Source organism: Chelonoidis abingdonii, chromosome 1 (assembly GCF_003597395.2).
Source record: "Chelonoidis abingdonii isolate Lonesome George chromosome 1, CheloAbing_2.0, whole genome shotgun sequence".
Lineage (NCBI taxonomy): Eukaryota > Metazoa > Chordata > Testudines > Testudinidae > Chelonoidis > Chelonoidis abingdonii.
This window is the reverse complement of record NC_133769.1, coordinates 100,694,257-100,715,522: the sequence shown is the minus strand read 5'-3', so window position 1 is coordinate 100,715,522 and position 21,266 is coordinate 100,694,257. Positions and strand designations below refer to the sequence as shown.

Here is a 21,266-nt window from a genome sequence, read left to right as displayed (position 1 = left end):
AATGTTTAAAAGGGAACTGGATAAATTCATGGTGGCTAAGTCCATAAATGGCTATTAGCCAGAATCGGTAAAGAATGGTGTCCCTAGCCTCTGTTCATCAGAGGATGGAGATGGATGGCGGGAGAGAGATCACTTGATCATTGCCTGTTAGCTTCACTCCCTCTGGAGCACCTGGGATTGGCCACTGTCGGTAGACAGATACTGGGCTAGATGGACCTTTGGTCTGACCCGGTATGGCCATTCTTATGTTCTTATGTTGGGAAGGCCAAAAGTACAACTAGGTTCAGAAAAGAACTAGATAAGTTCATGGAGGATAGGTCCATCAAGGGCTGTTAGCCAAGATGGTCAGGGATGCAATCCTGTGCTCTAAGTGTCCCTAAATCTCTGACTGCCATAAGTTGACAGTCGATGACAGAGGATGAATCTCTCAATAATTACCCTGTTCTCTTCATGCCCACTGAAAGATCTGTCACTGGGCACTGTCAGAGACAGGATACTGGGCTAGATGGGCCATTAGTATGACTCAGTATGGCTGTTTTTACATGACCATATCTGGGGAATTCTGGTGGTCAATTCCATGGAAATGACTTACATTTCCACAGCAGATCACATGTTGCAAAAATAGTGCCCTCTTTGTCATTCTCTTCCTTCCACTTGTCCCAGGGAACTGTCCACGATTCCACCGGAATCTTCCCGTGTGCTTTTGTGAAAATCATTCAAGACTTACCCTCGGAGGAGGGCACTGTCAATTGGCTGCGCTGCTATTACCAGGATGACACTCTCAGCATCATCAGGTAATGAGACAATGCTTTCAGGTGACTGCTGGAGAGATACCCAGATTCCTGTAGCTCAGTCAGGGATCTGCTCTGATCATGTGAGATGACGATGTCTTGTCCTTCTTCTAGGGACATATCAGTGGAAGAGGATCTGAGCAGCACCCCATTGTTCAAGGACCTCATGGCATTAATGAGGTACAGCACAGGCAGGTGGAGGTGCAGGCACTATTGGATGCAGAGATTCACTCCAAGACATATTTCCTGAGTTCCTCCCACTCCTGGCTGTGTTAAGGTCCAGCCATCCCAATGTTCTGGGCCTGACATACTCTTCTCTATTACTCTGGAGAGTTGGCAGTTGTCACAACCTGGCCCAGTACCATTCTGTATGGTCCCTAGTCTGTTGTGAATGGACCCAATGACTGGGTCCCATGTGCTTCCAAGCCAAGTGGGCCTGGGCAGAGTCTTATCATTGCTTCTAGCTGTGGGACTCTAGGACACACTCCCAGTCTCAGTTCTCTTGTCTGACACCCTTGGGATGTGGGGCACCTCTGTCCAGTCACCCTAGACATTCATCTACACAGGAGAAAAAAGGCATTGCCACCACCCGTGGAGACATCTGCAATGCACATAAAATGTTGAGTCCAAGTGTTGCCAGCATCATTGAGTGTGCACCTTCTCTGAGCAAGTCTTGATAATGTCTCTGCCCACCCTGTTGTTTATGATATGTATTGTCGTAGTGCCTAGAACCCTAGTTATAGACCAAGACCCCATTGGGCTTGGTACTGAACAAACAGAATCTACCCCAACATCCCTGCCCACTGTTGCTAATCCAATGTGTCTGGAACTCATAGGCATTGCAGTCACATAGACATGGCTGGTTCTCCCATCTCAGTCCACCAATGCTTTTGCCCACACAACACTAACCTTGCCAGCCCTAAGCTTATAGAAATAATGAGTCCAGGCCCTCAAGATAATGAGATTGGCTTGAGAATCCTGAGACTTTAATCATAAATGTTGGAGAGTTTTTTTTATTTACCTTCTGGCACTTGAGAAGGGTCACATTTTCAGATTATTTTCTCAAGCACAAGGTCTGAGATCCTCGTGTAATCAAATGACTCCAGGAGCTGGGGCTTTAAGAAAAACTGGCAATAAAATTGAGAGAGTTGACAACACTATTGAACAGTGACCTCTCTGCACTCTAACACCTCCCTTTGGCTCACCTTGTTCTCTCCAACCTGCTTTTAGGAGGCCTGCGAGCCACTGAGCCATCTATCAGCTGGCTTGTTGTGATGGACAGTACCACAAATAACAAGCTGAACACACGGCAATAGGAGGAAATAGAACTTCACTGTAGTTTTAAAACTTGGAATATTAAAAATCAATCACAGGGGCCAGTTTCCTTCCACTCTTGTAAATAGGGTGACCAGACGAGAAGACGAAAACAGCGAGACCAAAAAAAAAACAAAATGGGGAATGCCGCCAGCGGAGCAAAAAAACACCGGAGTGCGAAATTTCGGGACAAATTGCGTCCTGACCGATGGGGGCAAACACCTAAATATCGGGACAGTCACGATTTTGTCGGGACATCTGGTCACCCTACTTGTAAAGGAAACAAACAAGGGGGAAAGGAATTGTTTATGGATTTATCAATTATAAATTGTTTTAATACACTATTAAACCAGTAGACCAACAGACCCGAGAGAGAACGCTGTGTGGCTTGACAGCTCATCTATCTCACCAACAGAAGTTGGTCCAAAAAAAGATATTACCTCTCCCACCTTGTCTCTCTCATATCTTGGGACCAATGAGGCTACAACAACACTGCAAACAAATATTAAACCAATAAACTATTTTACTTATTGTAGAGCAGTTCTTTGTTGGGCCCTCATCTGGGAGCTGCTGGAGTGGCATCCCCCACATGTTTGCCCAACCTTTAAAAGGGATAGTAGAAGAAGCATTATAACTTCATTTTGAATGACAGTGGAATTACAGATATAGTCAGTAGGCAATACTACTCCTGCATCTTAACTGCTCCAGTTGCAAATTCACCTGTCCATAGCAGTCTAGCTGGCTTTCTGTAATGGTGTTTGAAACACTGTTGTCTACTAGCAGCCAAACTCTATAGCATGTCCCTAGTGCAGGGGTGGGCAAATTATGGTCCGGGGGCTGTTTCTGGCCCTTCAGACATTTTAATTCGGCCCTCAAGCTCCAGCCAGGGAGTGGGGTCTGGGTTTGCCCTGCTCCAGCCAGGGAGTGGGGTTGGGGTCTTGCCCTGCTCTGCACATGCTGGGGCTCCGCACAGCTCCCGGAAGCAGTGGCATTTCCCCCCTCCGCCTCCTATGGGTAAGGGCAGCCAGGGACCTCCACACAGTGCCCCCACAGCTCCCATTGGTTGGCAACTGTGGCCAATGGGAGCTGCAGGGGTAGGGGCAGCACCTGTGGATGGGGCAGTGCGCAGAGCCACCTGGTTGCGCCTCTGCATAGGAGCCAGAGAAAGGACATGCCACTGCTTCCAGGAGGTGCTTGGGGTAAGCGCTGCCCAGAGCCTGACCCCCTAGACCCTCTCCTGTGCCCCAGCCCCCTGCCCAGATCCCTTGCCCACCCTCCAAATCTCTCTGTCCCAGCCCAGCGCACCCTCCTGCACCCCCAACCCCTCATTCCCAGCCCCACCCCAGAACTCACATCCCCCAGCTGAAGTTCTTACCCCCTTACGCCCTCTTGCACCCCAACCCCCAATTTGTGAGCGTTCATGGCCCACCATACAATTTCCATACCCAGATATGGCCCTTGGGCCAAAAAGTTTGCCCACCCCTGTGTTAGTGAGATGCATTGCTGGCAATCATTTTCAATAAGTAATGGCCTACTGCAGATGTACCCACAGAGGCCAGCATTTGAGTGAATGGCAAAGAGACCCTGGCCCTCAGCTTCATACCTGTATAGTGTTAATACACAACGTGGTATGGGGACAGCTGATAGTGCAAAGTCTTGTTGTTAAGAATCTGACACCTCTCATTGGCTTGGGAAGGGTTAAATATCTTCAAAAAACTGGGTGTGCTGCCATTCTTTAGAGTTCTCCTTAGAGAGCTGCTGCCTCTTGTATACCAACATGCAATATCTTCCTGGCATTGTTTGAATCCATTTTTCCTCTCCTAGGAGAGAGTTTGACCGTGATGACATTGTTCTGAATTACCGGGACTCTGAGGGTGACCTGATCCGTCTGGTCTCTGACCAGGATGTTGAACTCATGGTGTCTCAGAGCAGGAGACGGCCCTCCGAGAAGCATTTTTTCCCCTGGAAGTTGCACATCACCCACCAGCATGACTTCAGTGTCTACAACACCAGCCCAGGAGGAGGCACTAGTCAGGCGCTAGCAGTAAAAGGACAGTGACTGCCACAGGGAGCTGTTTCAACTGGTGGCTGCACCCCTCCATCCACTGTATCGACTGTTTCTTTTAACAAGGCTTGAGACAGGCAACAATCACAGCAGGTTAGATACTGGTGCCCTGGGACATGGAACTGTCGCAGCCCAAAGGCCTCTGGCCTAACATGGCGTCTGGATGGCCAATTGCCGGTCATCTAAAGGTCACACTAGTACTGTGTACAGCACCGTAGTGCGGTGTGCAACCTTAGAGGGCCATGTGCAGGTTCCCGCCATTTTACCTGGTCACCTAGAGGTTAGGCTAGTGTCGTGTGCAGTCTCCTGCTCTTCTGCCTAGCAACCCAGGGGTCAGGTTAGTGCTGTGTGCATAACATCAGTGTGCCTTGTGCAAAGGGGCCCAATCTGACCAATCGTAATGCAGTTCAAAAGGTCGGATTAGGGTTGTGTGCAAAACCATGCTAGTGTGCTGAGTGCAGCTTCTAGTAGCTTCTATTGTGCCGTGTGCAAAATCTGCCCACGTAGGGGGCAACAGCTCGGAACCTGGAGGGTGGGGGAGCTAGGGACCAATCAAATTATGCCAGGTGTAAAACAGTCCCTGGAATAAAACCATGCCTCAGGCCAGGGTCTGTAGGAGTATCCACGTACTGACTGAAGGACCTGATCAACCCTTCAGCCAGGGGTCTCCTCCGGATATAGCCGGCTCGTGTCGTGTGTTTTGTTTCTTTTTCAACGGTATTTTCCACGGATTGCTTATTTTTTCAACGGTATCTTCCACGTGTTGCTTAATTTATCTACGGTATTTTTCCACAGATTCGGTATGCTTCTGGTGCCTGCTCTGCTGGTCAGCTGCGCCTAGAAACTGCTATTAAGTTTAATTTGGTATCTTCGATTATAATATTTGGTTAAGTGTGCACACAAATCGTTTAATTTGGTGTATTCGTTTACCTTTTCACAAAAGCAGTTAATTGTAAAGTATTTGATTATGTGTTGATAAATGTAAATAGCTTGTTTTGGGTTGTGTATAGGTTTCATATGCTCATAGTACTGTTAGTTGATAGAAGTGCTCCTCGCCAGCCCAAGTTGTGATTTTCTCCCTGTTAATAAACGGCCACGTGGTGTTTTGAATTGTCAGCTTGTCTAATCTTGGTTTCTTTCCTCACTCGATTAAAAAATTCACCGAACCCGCATTCGGGTCGGACAGGAACAACCAGAACAAGTGGACCTACTGCTGCCTGAGAGCAGAAGTGCTGAGGTGTCAGGGGAGCCCTGCAAGTCCAGGCACCTCAAAGACTAATTGGACATTATTAGTAAATGTAGCTAGTAAGCTGGATATAAATAATTGTAACTGTGTGTCAGTGTTGGGTTTGAAGTGTTGTTTTGGCTGGGAAGAGAAGATGTGCTGTTGTGGACTATGCCTTTACGGGCTGAATGCCCCAGCATGAAATCTGGGTGGAGCGCAGCAGAAGCTCCAACTGTTGTCATGGGGCCGACTGGAACTGGTCACGGAATAAAGCAGAGCTCTGTCTAATGCCTTTAGCACTGAGTAAGCACTGAGCACCACCAAAGGGAAGGGAAGGCTGCAGGGGGACCCCATATGGCCCTTGGGATTCACCATGCTGCTGGGTCACCCTACAGTGAGGAGGATAATTTTAGGGGCTTTTATGACAACCTGTTCCTGCTTGTCTAAGCCCTGTCTCCCATAGCAACGTCTCTCTGTGGGCATGAAGATGCCAACATCTCAGGGGTCGTGTTCTCTGATGTCCAGGTCCACTCCGCAGATAGTAAATCCAAGTGGGAATGAATCCCTCAGAAGGGAGGAGATGAACCATGGCTGGCGAGAGGGCATCACACAATAACACTGTCCACTGGCTCGAGGGTGCAATGGTTGTTTAAGATCTGCACATGGCTTTCCTGTCTGATATGGCTCCTCAGGGAACCCAGGGGCTTCTAGTGTTTGTTTCTTCCTGCTGGCCATACACAGATCACCTACTTGCCACAAAGTTTGCAAGGGGAGAGGGACTCTTTCTTTCCCCAGTTGCCCCAGCCCCACCCCCAGTCTTGGAACTATTGATTATTTTGCCCGCAGATGTGAACTGATTCTGGGCATGAATTAGGGCTGTTTCCCCACTATCTGTCAGTGGGATTAGGTCAGAATGAGCTGACTGCAGAGGAACACCAGAGGTTTGCAAGCAGAAGACATTAAAATGTAATCGGGGTAACTATGGGAGGATTATCTCCCACCCTCAATAATTAACTGTGACAGGTTCTGCTGTTCCAAGGTACATGGTGTGGAGGAGAAAAAATTGCTCTGTGACTAAAAAGGGAGGCCAAAGTGCAGTTTACAGAGATCTCCTATTGGGCTTCCTCCTGCTTCACCACAGAGTGAACAGGTCTCAGCATGCAGCGTGCCATCCTCAGCCAAGTAGCAAGGCATTGTATGCGTATATACAGCACCAAGTCCATTGGGGCTCTCTTTTGGTGCTACCGCAAAACAAATACAAATAACAATGACAATATGAACAGCTCTGAGGAGCAAGGCTGCAGGTGAGGGGAGGGGGTGCGGAACCACCCAAAGTTAGTGCTAGGGATCTTGGGGGGTTTCAAAGAATGGAAGATTTGGGCCCACTGCCCTGGCACTGGTTTGTTGCTGTGCCAAGATGACATGGTTCCAGGCTCCTGAAGAGATCTGTTTGCATCACTAATTGGGCCTCATGCAAAACACAAGGAACTCAGTAGAAAGACTCCCATTGACCTCATTGGGCACTGGGATCAGACTCACAGAGATTATCTGGGATACAGAAACCAGGGTAGCTCGGGGGCACAGTGAGTTGATACACATCCAGGCATCTTGGTGCAGGGGCAGAGTTAATACATGGGGTTTTTATGGTCTTGTTCTAATGCCTACATAGACACGGAACAAAACCACAGCACAGACTGGGATATGTGGCCTTCTCTATTCACACAAGGCCTGGGACTGGATTAGCAAGTCAGGAATGAGTTGGGCAGGGAATGCTTGGATGGCACCTATCTCTGCTCTGGTCAGCCTGAGGCAGTGCTGTCAGCCCCTTCCTTTCAAGAGCAATGAATTCACTTTTCACATGTCTAAAACTAATGAGTTTATCAGAACTTAAAATATCCAAAAGAAGAATTGCACTGCACAATGCAGGCCTGGCAACGTCCAATTAACATAGCAGAAAAAAACAGAAATATACTCCCAGAACTTCCCTTTCTTCCCCTGATCAGCCATGTCACATGATGCCCCAAACAAGTGAGATGCAAGAATCCCACCTGGTAGGTGACACATCTAAATCAATCAGTAATGGAGCTGACCGATGGACTGAGAGCTGATTTTTGTCAAGTGTGATCACTGGTTACAGCTCTGAGCCAACATTTTTTCCTTGCAATAGAGGAACCGGAAAGAACTGGGTTCTCTTTGTTTGGCACAGTTCATACCTTACAAGAAACTGCTCAGATCTTCACCAAAGCACCAGCTTGATGTTAACATCTTCCACAAGCAGCAAATCATAGCATTTTAGCAGTTATAGATTAATAGATTCCAAAGCCAGAAGGGACCATTGTGATAATCTAATCTGATCTCCTGCATAGCACAGGCCAGAGAACTTCCCCAAAATAGTTCCTAGAATAGATTTTTGGAAAAAAACATCCAATCCTGGTCGAAAAATTGTCAGTGATGGAGAATCTACCATGAACCTCAGTAAATTGTTTCAGTACTTAATTACCCTCATTGTCAAAAATGTATGCCTTATTTCCAGTTTGAATTTGTCTAGTTTCAACCTGCCATTGGATTGTATTATCCCTTTCTCTGCTAGATTGAAGAGCCCATTATTAAATATCTGTTGCCCATGTAGGTACTTATAGACAAGTCACCCCTTAACCGTCTCTTCGTTAAGCAAAAAAGCTTGAGCTCCTTAAGTCTGTCACGATCATGCATGTTTTCTAGTCCTTTAATCATTCTCATGGCTCTTCTCTGAACCCTCTCCAATTTATCAACATCCTCGAATTGTGGTCACCGGAACTGGATACAGTATTCCAGCAGTGGTCATAGCAGTGCCAAATACAGAGGTAAAATAACCTCTTTACTTCTACTCAAGATTCCCCTGACCCTGTTTATGCATCTAAGATTTGAATTAGCCCTTCTGGGCCCTGCATCACACTGGGAGCGCATGGTCAACTGATTAAGCAGCATGACCCTCCATGACAAATCTTTTTCAGAATCACTGCTTCCCAGGAAAGAGTTGCCCATCCCGTAAGGATAGTAGATGTCACAATTAGGAAAGGTTTCTTGATCTCCAGCCAAATTTCCCTGTTTCTGTTTCATCCTTTACTCCGACCCACTTTGTCTCATACGCAACAATTCCAATCCCTCCTTGGTATCTACATCCTTCCAACACCAATTCTTCTGGATGAGTATTATCTCTCTAAATAACCTAGATCTGTTTAAAGAATGTGAGGCATTTCATTCCAGGTACTTATGACAGAGTCTTATCGGTGACATGCAGTTTGATCATTCATGCCATGAAGTTTGCATTGAACTCAACATTATGTTCTGCACCAGAACCATAGCAAGACTAACATGGTAATGGCAAGGGGATTAGAGTGTGTGTAATGAGCAGCCCTCTCCAATGGGGATATATTTCCTGGTTTCTGTATCCAAATATACTAATACAGCTGAGAAGGACATGGTGCTGACTGATGTCTTCCACCCCCTTTGGGAGTGGAAAGGGCTGGAAAGAAGAATTGCTATTTTTGTTTCCCAGTGTAAGAGGGTGAAGAACAGTGGGGAAAACAATACCGGTGACATGCTTTGAATGGTGGAATTTTCATCCAGTCACCTGCTCTCTTGTCTTCACCAGTTCTCTCCAGAATTAGCAGAGTTCCCTGGCCCTGACAGCTGGTTCCTGTCCTTCCCATAGCGGCAATGCAAGGTAAGCGTCACACTTCAGAGTTCGGATGAGCTGAATGGCTTGCGTGTGGGTTTGAGGCTAGGAAAGAAGCAATATTCCTCCATCTCGTGTAGAAAAACTGGCCCAGTGTCATTGGGGTTGAACATGACCACGTTACTCTCATTCACAGGCTCTGCTTTAGAAGTATCAACCCCCTCTGACAGGAAGGGTCAGGAAACACTGATGGGTTGTGAGGTACCATGCGGGGCCTGGAGAAACGTTACGTGACTCCCAAATATATGCTGGTGTGCTCTAGAGGGAGTGGCTAATGCTGGAGATGGAAGTGGGACTGCAACATCAGTTGTCTCAGGGCCCAATGCAGGGCTGGAGGTGCCCTCTGTGGCCTGGGGCCATCATGGGACCATTAAAATCAAAACAGGACATGGGTGCCTGAGAAGCAGTGACCTTAGCACTGCTCCTCCAGGGGAGCGTGGCTGGCGACAGGGACTGACTGGTGCCCTGACTTGAATGGCAGCCAGCCAGGGCTGCCGGACGTGGGGCTGGAGTTGTCATTTCAAGAGTCTTATATGGGTTCTCTGGGTCCAGTGCACCAAGGAAGCACATCATCCTATCGGCCACGGCTGCAGGAAGCTCTGCTGAACTAACTTTCATCGGTCTGCAAGAGGGAAACAAGAGGAATCAGAGCAGTCACCCTGCAGAGAACATCACATACAGACAGGGAGTGGAGCTAAGGGCCCCCTGGGAGAAAGGTCTCTTCGGGATTAGAAGGAATCTTTCCCAGGGGGAAGATTATCCCATAATTCTCTATAGCAGAGTTTCTTGCTCCTTCCTCTGAAGCAGCTGGCACCGGCATCTGTTCCTGGCAGGATACTGGACTAGATTGACCATTGGCTGGACCCAGTCTGGTAGTTTCCGTGTTTCTGGAGTCTAGGGGGCCCAAGCAGCATATTACCCTACAGAGACCGTCATCACCCCCACCCACATTATATAGCACCAGACCTTTGCCTGGCACTTGGCAGAGATTGTAGAAAGACATGGCCCCTGTCCCCAGGAGCTTACAGACACTGAGGTAGAAGCTAGCGAAAGGGAGGGGGCAGGCAAGGAGAGATGGGGATTCAAACAAATACAAATAATGGCCTGCGCTTTCCAAAAGTGACCAGTGATGGCTGGGCACCAACCTCAAGACACTTTAAGGTACATCTCCACGGCAATGTTTACGTTGACCCCACACTTCTCTTGCACTGGAGGAACTATTCTTTGGCCTATTGTGGTTCCTACTGGCTCTTGTATGCTGCCAGAGCCAGAATGAGCCCCAAGGGTGGTGAGGGCCTCCCTTCCATGTGACAGGAAGACAGGGTGTGTGGGGGAGGGGGTGTGTATGCATCTGTGTGCTGGGGGTGCTTATTCACTTCCATGTCCAGATTGGGAAATCAAGGGCATTGAGGGAAGTCCATTTCCAGAAGCCCCTGAGCTGAGTGGATCTCAGTTTCAGAGAACTGCAGAGGGGTGTGGCCCAGCCTCTGGGTCTGTGCTGAAGCTGACTGGACTGTCTAACTCAGCAAGACAGGAGTGAAGGGGCACCTGTTCTGGCATGAAGGGGTTCTCTGTGGTATCCCCGGTCATTGAGTGACGGTCTCAAGGGAAGACAAATGGAAATTGATGTGCAATTGCCCGGGAAAAGGCTGCCATGAAGGCAGAAGCAGCCAAACAAAGGGCTGCACACAAGCAAGCACTGGACTTAAAAGACAAATTGATTGAAGCACAGAAAGATGCTCAGGAGCAGAAGAAAAGAGAACTAGGTAGCAAATGCACTGTCCAAAAAAAAAGGGTAATTTTAGATATTCTGCCTCTGCCATGGACAGTGTCCATGTCTCTGGCAGTAAGTTCAGGAGGAGAGTGTGATGTTGCGCTCCATATGATTTTATATGTTACTATTTAATATGCTAATGAGTGTGAATAAGATGTAAATGGAATATGCTTTATGCAAAAGGTCTCTTGTAAGGTATCATTACAAAGCTTATAATCTATTGAGTGTGGTCATCCTATCTGGCTCTCTGTGAGCTCAGATCAAGTGTAGTATATCACTCTTGTATCTGAAACTAGAAATATGAAATATAACTCTGAGGTCCTATTGCAATTATGCAAAGTGTGGGCCATTAATGGCGGTTTGGAATCTTGATGGCTCCCATCAACTAGGACAATTGGTTGTAAATGGCTCTGTTTACTTGCAAGCTTTCCTGTGAGTCAGGCCAGGAAGAATGAAGGCTTGGGGTCTCACAGGACATATGACCAAGTCACCTGGTACTGGAATCCTTCTTTAACTTGGTGCTTTTGCATTTAGAAGGAGGGGTGCGAACCCAGAGAGAGACAAAGGATTCCCGCCTCGTGCCAAAGCAATAAAAGAGAATGGAACAGAACGGAGCTGCAGTCATGAGAAATCCCCTAGCTACCACCTGAGCTGGAACAAGGACTGTACCACGGGAAAGAACTGGGCCCAGACTAGAAAGGAGTCTAGTCTGTGAAAAAAGCTTATTGGAACATCTCTGAGGGTGAGATTTACCTGTATTCAGTTTTTTTAATGTATTAGGCTTAGACTTGCATATTTTGTTTTATTTTGCTTGGTAACTTACTTTGTTCTGTCTGTTATTACTTGGAACCACTTAAATCCTACTTTTTATACTTAATAAAATCACTTTTGCTTATTAAATAACCCAGAGTAAGCAATTAATACCCGGGGGAGCAAACAGCTGTGCATATCTTTCTATCAGGGTTACAGAGGGTGGACAATTTATGGGTTTACCCTGTATAAGCTTTATACACAGTAAAGTGGATTTATTAGAGGTTTGGATCCCATTGGGAGCTGGGTGTCTGGGTGCTAGAGACAGGAGCACTTGCTAAGCCGTTTTCAGTTAAGTCTGCAGTTTGGGGGGCAAGGGTTGGACCCTGGATCTGTGTTGCAGCAGATTAGCGTATCTGGCTCAACAAGGCCGGGTTCTGGAGTCCCAAGCGGGCAGGGCAAACGGGCTCAGAGACAGTGTCAGCACATCAAGTGACAGTCCCAAGGGGATTTCTGTGACCCAACCCATCACATACCTCCATTTCCAGATTGGGAAATCAAGGGCATTGAGGCAAGCCCATTTCCAGAAGGAGAGATCAGGGAGGAATGGCTCAGGGTCTGGGACTGGTGTTTCCAGGGAGCCAGGGAGACCAGGGGCTGCAAGTCCACCACTGACGTTTCCAGATGGGTGTGTGGAGGATGTGTCAAGGTTTATCATTCACACCAGTTACATTTGCCACCTCTGCCTGATGGGATCAGCCATGCACAGGAACTGAGATGCCACTATCACCGAGTAACGTCTCGGAGAATATCACCAATGAACAGTGCACCGATCACTCACCCATCCAGCACTTGGATGAAGCTGACCAGGTCTGTCTTCTCAGAAGGGCTCTGCTTGCCAAAGTCCAGCTGGCTGCTTGGCAGCGGACTCCCAAGAGGTACTTTCTGAAAAGAGACACGGGCAGATAGCACTCCTGGCAGACAGAGGGTGATTCCCCGAGGGCAGAGGGGAGCCAGAAGTCCCATAGTGGAGATATTGCAGTGTGGTAGCAGTTTAACCCCTCCTGGGGACAACATTGCTCCTTGATGGGGGGAACAGGCCTCGTGGCCCTGTCTCATCACACCCCAAAAAAGGGCAGAGGAGAAGTCCTCCAGGCAGTCTACAGTGGCTGCAGGGGAGCAGCTAATCAGAGGGGCTGCTGGAGTGACCAATCAGGGGGCACAAGGGCCATATAAAAGAAACCAGCAGCGGCAGAGCAGTCAGCTGCTGCCTGGAGCTTGAAGAAGCAGAAGTGGGTGCATGGCTGGCTGGAAGAGCAGCAGGACCATTGACAGCTCACTGCAAGTAAGATTAAGCCCAGGAAATGCTGCTGAAGACCAGGTGCCTGGCTGGCAGGAAAAGAAGCAGGGCCATGGGGAGCTTAGTTCGGGCAGGCTGAGCCCAGAACCTAGCCAGACCAGGTAAGAGTACCATGATGGGCCCTGCTGGTCTGGTTGAAGATTGAGCCCAGGGAGGGCTGCCAAAGAAACATTAACTGAGAGTACCAAGATGGGCCCTTTTGGGCTGTTAAAGAAAGCAGTGCCTCTGGGGGAAGCCATGGTGCTACAGCCCCAAACCAGGCCATGAGCAAGACCTAGAGACTGCATACCCCAGAACGGGGGACAGTGTGTATGATTCGGCTGTAGGGCTGAGTCACTGAAGAACTGCCAAAAGAACCATTGGCTGGCGGCGTGCTCATGAGATGCAGGTGCAACCCTGTTGTAAGAACTGAAAGAAAAAGGCTCACACCCCACCAGGAAGGGGACACCTGCAAGAGGTGGGTGCCGTCCTGTTCAAAACTGAGTGATTGCAGGCATGTATCGGCCAGAGAGGGGGTGCTCACAGGACACAGGTGTCAACATCATTACAGGCAAGATTTATTTTGTTCTCCATGGGCCTTTCATTTTCCCCAGTGCTGATCTCTCTCATTTAACTCCACCCGTCATCAGGTAATGCCAGGTATGTTCTGGCAGCTCTGCCCACGGAGCGCCGGGGAACAGTGTGGGCAGGTGCAAGAGGGCAGCAAATCAGCCACTGTGCGTAATGGAAACCCTGCCCTGGGAGACTATGGGGATGCTGTAGGTAGGGCCAGGGCTCAGGAAATCAGCCTGTGTCTATAGCATAAGAGCTCTGCCATCCCAGGGTGAGCTGGGGCACCCCATTTCCTAGGATTTCTGAACACCTTTGGATCCGACACCTAATGAAATGTGACAGACACTTAAAACCACGGGGTAAGGAACAGAGTCCGACCATGGATTGAAAACCAGCTACACAACTGGGAACAAAGAACTATTGGGAATGGCTATTCCTCAGGGTACAGAGAGCTCATTACTGAGCTGTTCTGGGGCCAGCCCTGGGAGCTGTGTGCATTATGGATTTGGAGAGAGAACTGGGCAGCAGGTTGGTGACGTTTGCCGGTGACACAAGATTATTTCAGTTGTTAAAGGTAATTAGCATGAGTGATTCCATTTTGTAAGTCCCCCTATTTTGTATCCATCATTAACTAAAAGAGAGCACATCTCGTACACAGCTCCCAAGGGCAGCATTAAAGAAAGATAAAGCCAGAAACAGGAAAGAGGATAGGAAAACAGCAGCAACAGCATAATTAAGGAAATATTCTAGTATGCAAGGTAACAGCTGGACTGTGCACTAGCCAGCACGAGGACAATGATTAGCTGTAATAGGCTAAAGATAAGAAAATGGCTTGTTTATTGGCTAAGGCTTCCAATCCATGAGGGTAGCATGCACTCCTAAAAGGTATATAACTTCTATGTAAGCTGCAGCCTGGGTGTCTCCCTGACTAGCAGGGGGACACCACGTTCAAACGTTGTTTGAACCTTGAGCAATAAAACTTTGTTGTTTGGACACTCTGTAAATCTTTGGTTTTTGTGCCTCAACCTAGAAACGAATGGTGCGTGGCCTACAGGTATAATTCGCAACACAGTTAGAACTAGAGAGACTTGACAGCATCTCTGGGTGGATGTGAACTCATGGAGGGAATGAGCAACACGATAGTAGGTGCAGTTCAGCTTGCCCAAGCATAAGGTAAAACACAGCGGCAAAAATACTATCACCTGGGCTTCTCCTATGCACTGCTGGGCAGGGTCCTCGAAGGACATTGTGTGACATTATCTGATTAAGATATGACCATATAGATCATTGTTGCAACCTCTCTTATATATTTGCAACAAATCTCATACAAAATGTGGCATGTAAGATGTCTATAAAAAGGTTATGATTTGCGGGTTATGATTATGCTATCTATATGCATGTATCATTTTTGTATTTGAAGTTATATGTATTGGTGCTATGCCTGGATTTCTAATGCTTGCTCCTGAGGTAACGCCCACAAGGTAGTTAGCGAGCACAGCTTGGAGGCACTATTCAAATTAAGAGGCTCATCAAAAAACACTTAAGAGACAATAGACCATGGGAGAAGCCAATCTATACTGAATGAACTGTCCTGCACAGGTGCTGAGGTTTAGGTAATGGCTTCTTGTATCGGGTGGTCACCCCACTCAGGTTAAGAAGGGATTAAAAGCAGCCAAGTGGACACACCCACCTAGGGTCCAGCTGACCCTGATAAAAGGGCAGGCTGAGAGAGCAAGAGAGACTCTTGCTCCAGCTGAAGAGCAGAGAGGACCAGGCTGCCTGGGTGAGCAAGCAGGGTACCTGAGGCAGAGCAAGGCTGGAGAAAGGCAGGCAGAGCTCTGGCCTGGTAAGTCCCCAGACTGAGGCCTTGCTGAAGGCCAGGGGAGGTACTAGGGAGGCAGCTGGAGCTGGAAAGGCAGCTGGTCTAAACCCCCTTGCTGATGAGAAGTGGCCACTTCAGACTGCTGTTTGGCCCTGTGGGAAGGGACTAGATGAGGACTGGCAGTGGGTCATTGAGGTGAGGTGGGCTTAGGGGACTGGGGTTCCCCAGAGAGAGGAGACCCAGAGTGTGGGGCACCATTGTGAGGCAACACCCCAAGGTAAGGGGCATTAGGGTCTGGGAAAGATGTGGGACCTGAAGTGCTAGAAGTGGTGGTGATCAGGAGGAAGCAGGCATTGGTAGAAACACACTGGCCAGCAGGAGGGACACTGAGGTTGGAACTGACCAGCAGGAGGTGCTGTGGTGGTGCTTGCTGTGCCACTCTTCTTCTCTGTCCAAACCTTCATGCATGGACGTGTGACTTGCCCATGTGACTCCAAACACTATCTTGTCACCTGTAATTTTCCATTAGATGTGCTGAGAGCTTTGTTTAAAAGAACAGGTTCCCTGCACATGGCAAAAGATATAAAAGGCCCTGGAAACCCCTGCATTTTGCCTCTATCCTGCTCTGGCCTCTTTCCTGCCCAAACCTCTGGACTATGAACTTATATGAATGGAAACAGTCTAATCAAGAAATTGAGGACCTTGGAAGCAGCCAGAGACTTGACTTAAGCCAGCAGTTTATTCCATCACTGCTACAAGCCTGAGTGTGGTCTTTGCAATTACTGTATGTATTTGATTCCTTTGAGCAATTTTAACTCACCTTCTTTTTATAAATAAATCTTTATATTCTGCATACTAAAGGATTGGCATCAGGATGATTTTTTGGGTAGGCTCTGAGTTGCATATTGATCTGGGTGTGTGGCTGGCCCTTTGGGATCAGAAGAACCTTTTATTTTTTGAGACTGGTTTTAAAGAGCCACTCATCTCTAAATCCAGTGGTTTGGGTGGTGATATAAGAATCTGGAATGCCTAAGGAAAAAGCTTTTATGATGTCTTGTTTGCCAGTGCAGTGAAACAGAAGTTTACTTTTGTTGCTGGTTTGGTGTATCTTATGGAAGAATAACCACCAGTTTTAGGTTGTGTTTGCCCTGTTTCTTAGCAGTTATGCATTGAGGCACAGTTACACAATGTAATGGGGGTATTTACCCTACAGGTGCTGTGAAAGAGTAAAAGTTTGAGGGGCCTGCTTGAATCTGGAGGATGGGCCAGGCCTAATTAGAAATAAAGCCCAGGTGAGGATGAGAAGGGCTTGTGGCCATAAAAGCTGAGTGAGGCTAGTGGGAGGAAGGAGACCTGAGGAGAGGAGGTGAGAGAGAGAGAGAGAGAGAGAGAGCACACAGCACACAGCACACAGCACACAGCACACAGCACACTTCAGGGGTGAGTGGGAAGTCTGACTGGAGACAGGGACACTGAAGAGCAGTAGCCTGCTGGAACCCCTGAGTGAAGGGAGGAGCATGTCAGCTCCTGGATAGCAGGGCTGTTGAAAGCACAGGACCTGGAGACAAGCTGTGGGGATAAGTGGCACGGATGAGGCAGGCTTGTGAGGATGAGATGGCCAGCTGAGCTCGGCCAGGCTGAAGGGTTTTGTTTATGGTTCTGTTGGACATGGTAAAGGACTCTGTCAAGTTGTCTGACCAAAGGGCCAGGGTACTCTTGCAGCTGGAGTAAGCCAAAGATTTTTAGGGAAAAACTAAGGCAAAAGTTGCTGCACTGCCACACCCAGCAAGAAGGAGTGTGCTGGGGTGGCTACTTGCTACAGCCAAGCCTTCAGGAACAGCAATGGAGGTGTCTGCCCAGAGCAGGACAAAGATCTAAAAGCTGATGGGTTGCTTGGTAGCATTTAAAAAGGGAATGGAAATAGTCCCCTTCTGTCAGACAGGGGTGCTCTCCTTGGAGCACTACATTTCTGATCACCTCCCAGGACAGAGGATGTAGCTGAGATTGAAGAGCTTCCAAGAGGGCCAGTGGAGGTGGGTTGAGGTCTGGACAGCAGCCACAGGACAGAAAGAGTGACAGGTTTATTGCATGTGCAAAGGACAAAAGTGGAGGGGGGATGGTGTCTAGTGTCAGGTGTGGAAGACCTGGGTTTAAGTTCATGTTCCTCTATAGACTTTGTTCATGACCTTGGGTGAGTCATTTAATCTCCTTGGCTGCATTCTCTAGCTGTAAAATGGGATAATAGTGCTGCCCTGTCTCACAAGGGCATTGTAAGGAGAAATACACTAGAGGTTATGAGGCACCCAATACTGTGCTGATGGGAGTCATGGAGGCATCTGGCTGAGGTCTTGAGGAATTGTGCTGGTGGGGAGCACCACCATTTCAGGGTGGGTGGGGGAGGGACTGTGTCTCTGAGGTGGATCTAGGCAGATGCCACCATCCTGTAGGGTGATTATACCAACTGCACCCTGGCAAGCAGGTACAGAGGTGGGGCAGGACCATGACTCAGCCTCCTGCCTTCACCTTCCCCAGTCCTTTGGGGGCACAAGGAGAGAACAGTCCCTGCGCTCCTGCAAATCAAACACTGTGACTGCCCTTGCATGGAAATGCATGTGGTTGGAGCTTGCCCTGGAAGATCATTGCCAAGGGGATTGGGCAGACTGAGTGACTCATTTCCCCCTTGTCTCATATCATGAGAGGGTCACTCAATAAAAGTAACATTCGGGGGAGGGGAGAGAAGAAATAGATCTTCCCACACTGTATTGGAAACCTCCCTACCTCCAAAGAGAGGAGGGCTGTGACTTTATAAAGAACCAGCTATCGCCCTGGTTCATAATAACATAGGTAATAGTGGTGCAAGTTACACTAGTAGTAACTGACTCTTGTGCACATAGGGCCAGGAAGTAATTTCCCTATGCAGTGTTGCACTCTTGACCAGGTGCATTGTGGGCGGGAGTTTGTTTACCTCTGAAGCATCAGGTTTTGGCCACTGAAGCAGGATAATGAATGAGAGAGACCAATGGCCTAATCTGCTGTTTCCACTTTGTCCGCAGTGCTCCCATCATCCCCCAGTCGAGGGCAGTGGTTTGATCAGCATGTTCAGGTTCCACCTGGGCAGCTACACACTCAGCAATAACCCCCAGGGCAGCATTTCCCCTTTCTCTGACCCATGCAGAGCTTCTACTTCCACTTCTCCAGGGTCAGCAGTTCTCTTACCTGGAGGTAGCTCTGGAGCAGCTGACTCCTGCCAGGATTTGGAATCCTTTCCTCCCATTTTTTCTTCTTGCTGTAACAAGAAGGAGTTTGCAGGGTCACTTCTCCTAGGGGGAGGCTACAACAGACACACAGCCTTACCCTGGGCCTCCTTGTCAACCCAGAGGTCCTGAAACTCCATGGCCCAGCACTCAAGCTGCAGCCCAGTCATATCCCCAGCTCGACTAAGCCCTAGATCAAGGATAGGGATGTGCCCATACAGCACCTCACCCTTGTTTCTCTGCCCCTCCCTGCACTCACTCTACCAATGTGTCTGGTGAATCTCCCACTCCCAGTGCAAACCTACCTGAGTAAGCCTCTATAACTGCACCAGCCAAATGCTATCAGCATGATGGTGAAGACTGGAACCAGCAGTGGGAGAATCAGTGGTGACCAGACTGAGACAGATAAATGAGAGAGAAAGAGACAGCGCTTCATTCTATATCAAACTTTATGTTCTGGATGCTCTGGAGGGATGATATTGAGGTCAGAAAAATGTAGGTTGCCTACAAATCAAGTCACCTATTCTGTTAGACCATGGAATAGTTGTGCATGTGTGACAAAATAGATGTGACCTAATCAGGGCAATGAATTCGTGAACACGCTTGCTAAAACCAACTCATGATTTGATCTGTCTGTGCCTGAGCCCTTTCTGTTGGGTTTTCCGTGAACATCTGGATAACCAGTTTACATTCATGCAAACATCTGGGGACGAGTTTGTATTTGTGAGAGTCCACATATGCCCACAGACCTCAGATGTTCCCAAGAAAAAATTTCCTCTCCTGCACAACTCCAAGGCACAGGGTCTCCCAGGAGGTGCTGTGGAAGTGAGGTTAGTCTCTACAGATCTCTTTAGGTCAGCCCCAAAGGGGATATGATCCTCAAACCCCTACTCTCCTAATCCCATGTTAGGAATATTAAAAAAACTGAAGAAATTCCCAGAGCATAGAACTTTGTTAAAGTGAAGTTCAGACTGAGAGAACAGATCAGTAACTTCAGCGTGAAGATCCCTACGAGAACATTGCAGGTATCAACAAAAAAGGAAAAACACCCAGTCATTTGAAATGCCAGGAGACTTGCAGTTAAGTGTGAATTTACAAGAAACACAAACATTTGAGTCTGCACATTCACAACTTAAGGCCTATTCAGTCACCTCTCTGGTTAGCTTCCTGAAGCTGTACAAAACAGGAGACCATGAACTGCACCATAAGACCTAGTGACCAATCACACAGCCTGAATTCCAAATGCTGAACAACACATCCATGAAGAAATGCTTCTCTGGATGACCAGAGAGACCCCTGTAGGCTCCAATAGATTTGCTTACAATCCGTTTCAAAGAGTCTTTTTCTTATTTTTCAGACATGAAAATGTTGTTCAGAATGAACAGTTCAACCAGCTCCACTGATTGATCCCTTTCTACCTTCTAGCATGGATCATTCCTTCCCTTCTCCAGCCCTCCACTTAGATCCATGAACTTCTCTTACTGGCCTCCAGCCCAATTTTCAGCCTGACCACATCCTGTGGGATCCAGCCTGCCTGGTTCCTCTTAAAGGTAGTAACCTGGTCACCTCAAAGGCTGCAGTGCAGAGATACAATGTGTAGTGGAAGATTACAGTCATATGGCCTGCTCCCTGATTTTCCTGGGACTCACGGAACTAAAACCTCTGTACGACACTCTGACAGTGTAGGAAGTTCATGCTTCTAAACCTCCTTGTGGAGGCCCCTTCTCTCCTCACCTAGTGCATCCACACCCAGCCTCTGATTTTCATACTGTTTTCATGTTCCCATGGGAAATGGCAGCCCTGGGCTCCCATTCAGATAAACCAATTATACTCCTCCTCTGTGATCTGAAGCATGCAGCCAGGTACCAAGGGGACCCTGGTAGGTCTCTTTGCTCAATTAACTGTATGAAACCCTGGATCCCCATAAACCCCTGCTAAGGGACCCATTTCTCTAGGGAGGGAACTGATCCCCTCCCCCAAAACCCCAAGCCCGTGGCCCAGCTGGGATGTACCACTCTCAGTTTCCCAGGTGCACTCCTCACTCCACTCGCTCCAGTGCCCCTGGTAGGGGAGTGTGTTCACCCTCGCCCGCATTTTCCCCCTATAGTGTGTGGAGGGCTCCAGCATCTGCAGGGTAAAGATGAAGGGAGGCTTGTCATTGCTGATGTTTACAAGCTGGGCATTCTGGGAAGAGAAGAGGAGAAGAGATGGAGGAGGGGTGAGGAACTCTGTCCCATCCACTCACCTACCTGGCAGAGTCCTGGGCTCCCAGCAGTACCATCACCTACCTCCAAGGAGTCACCAGTCTTCCAATACAAGAATTCATATCTCTGGCCTATATAGTCATAGCTTAGGATCTGTTTTGTCCACCTCAACTCATACTCCTGGTCTTTTGTCTTTGTCATTGTCACACTGACAGGCGCAAACAGCTTGACTAGAACACAAACAACACGTTAGGAACATGTATCCATCTCCCAGCTTCAGGGCTGCCTAGAGGATTCAGGGGGCCTGGGGCAAAGCAATTTCAGGGTCCCCTTCCATAAAAATAAATTACAATACTATATTCTTGTGGGGTCCTCTGCGGGGCCCAGGGCAAACTGCCCCACTTGCCTCCCCCTGCCCCTCCACAGGCGGCCCTGGG

The 21,266-nt window shown here is 48.3% G+C and overlaps 2 protein-coding genes across 2 annotated transcripts in view; one reads left to right on the top strand and one right to left on the bottom strand.

The window, feature by feature from the left end:
* Window positions 1–5,287, top strand: part of NCF4 (neutrophil cytosolic factor 4) — a 17,456-nt gene extending 12,169 nt beyond the window's left edge. The window contains exons 8-10 of the mRNA XM_032779207.2: window positions 664–794; window positions 906–971; window positions 3,930–5,287. Of these exons, the coding sequence (XP_032635098.1) occupies window positions 664–794; window positions 906–971; window positions 3,930–4,164 (432 nt within the window). The 3' untranslated portion in view covers window positions 4,165–5,287. The remainder of the gene's footprint in view (window positions 1–663; window positions 795–905; window positions 972–3,929) is intronic.
* Window positions 5,288–9,425: 4,138 nt separating this feature from the next.
* Window positions 9,426–21,266, bottom strand: part of LOC116824102 (cytokine receptor common subunit beta-like) — a 47,392-nt gene continuing 35,551 nt past the window's right edge. The window contains exons 5-10 of the mRNA XM_075064071.1: window positions 20,914–21,059; window positions 20,638–20,809; window positions 18,931–19,021; window positions 18,588–18,657; window positions 12,479–12,582; window positions 9,426–9,735 (exon numbers count right to left, since the gene is read on the bottom strand). Of these exons, the coding sequence (XP_074920172.1) occupies window positions 9,426–9,735; window positions 12,479–12,582; window positions 18,588–18,657; window positions 18,931–19,021; window positions 20,638–20,809; window positions 20,914–21,059 (893 nt within the window). The remainder of the gene's footprint in view (window positions 9,736–12,478; window positions 12,583–18,587; window positions 18,658–18,930; window positions 19,022–20,637; window positions 20,810–20,913; window positions 21,060–21,266) is intronic.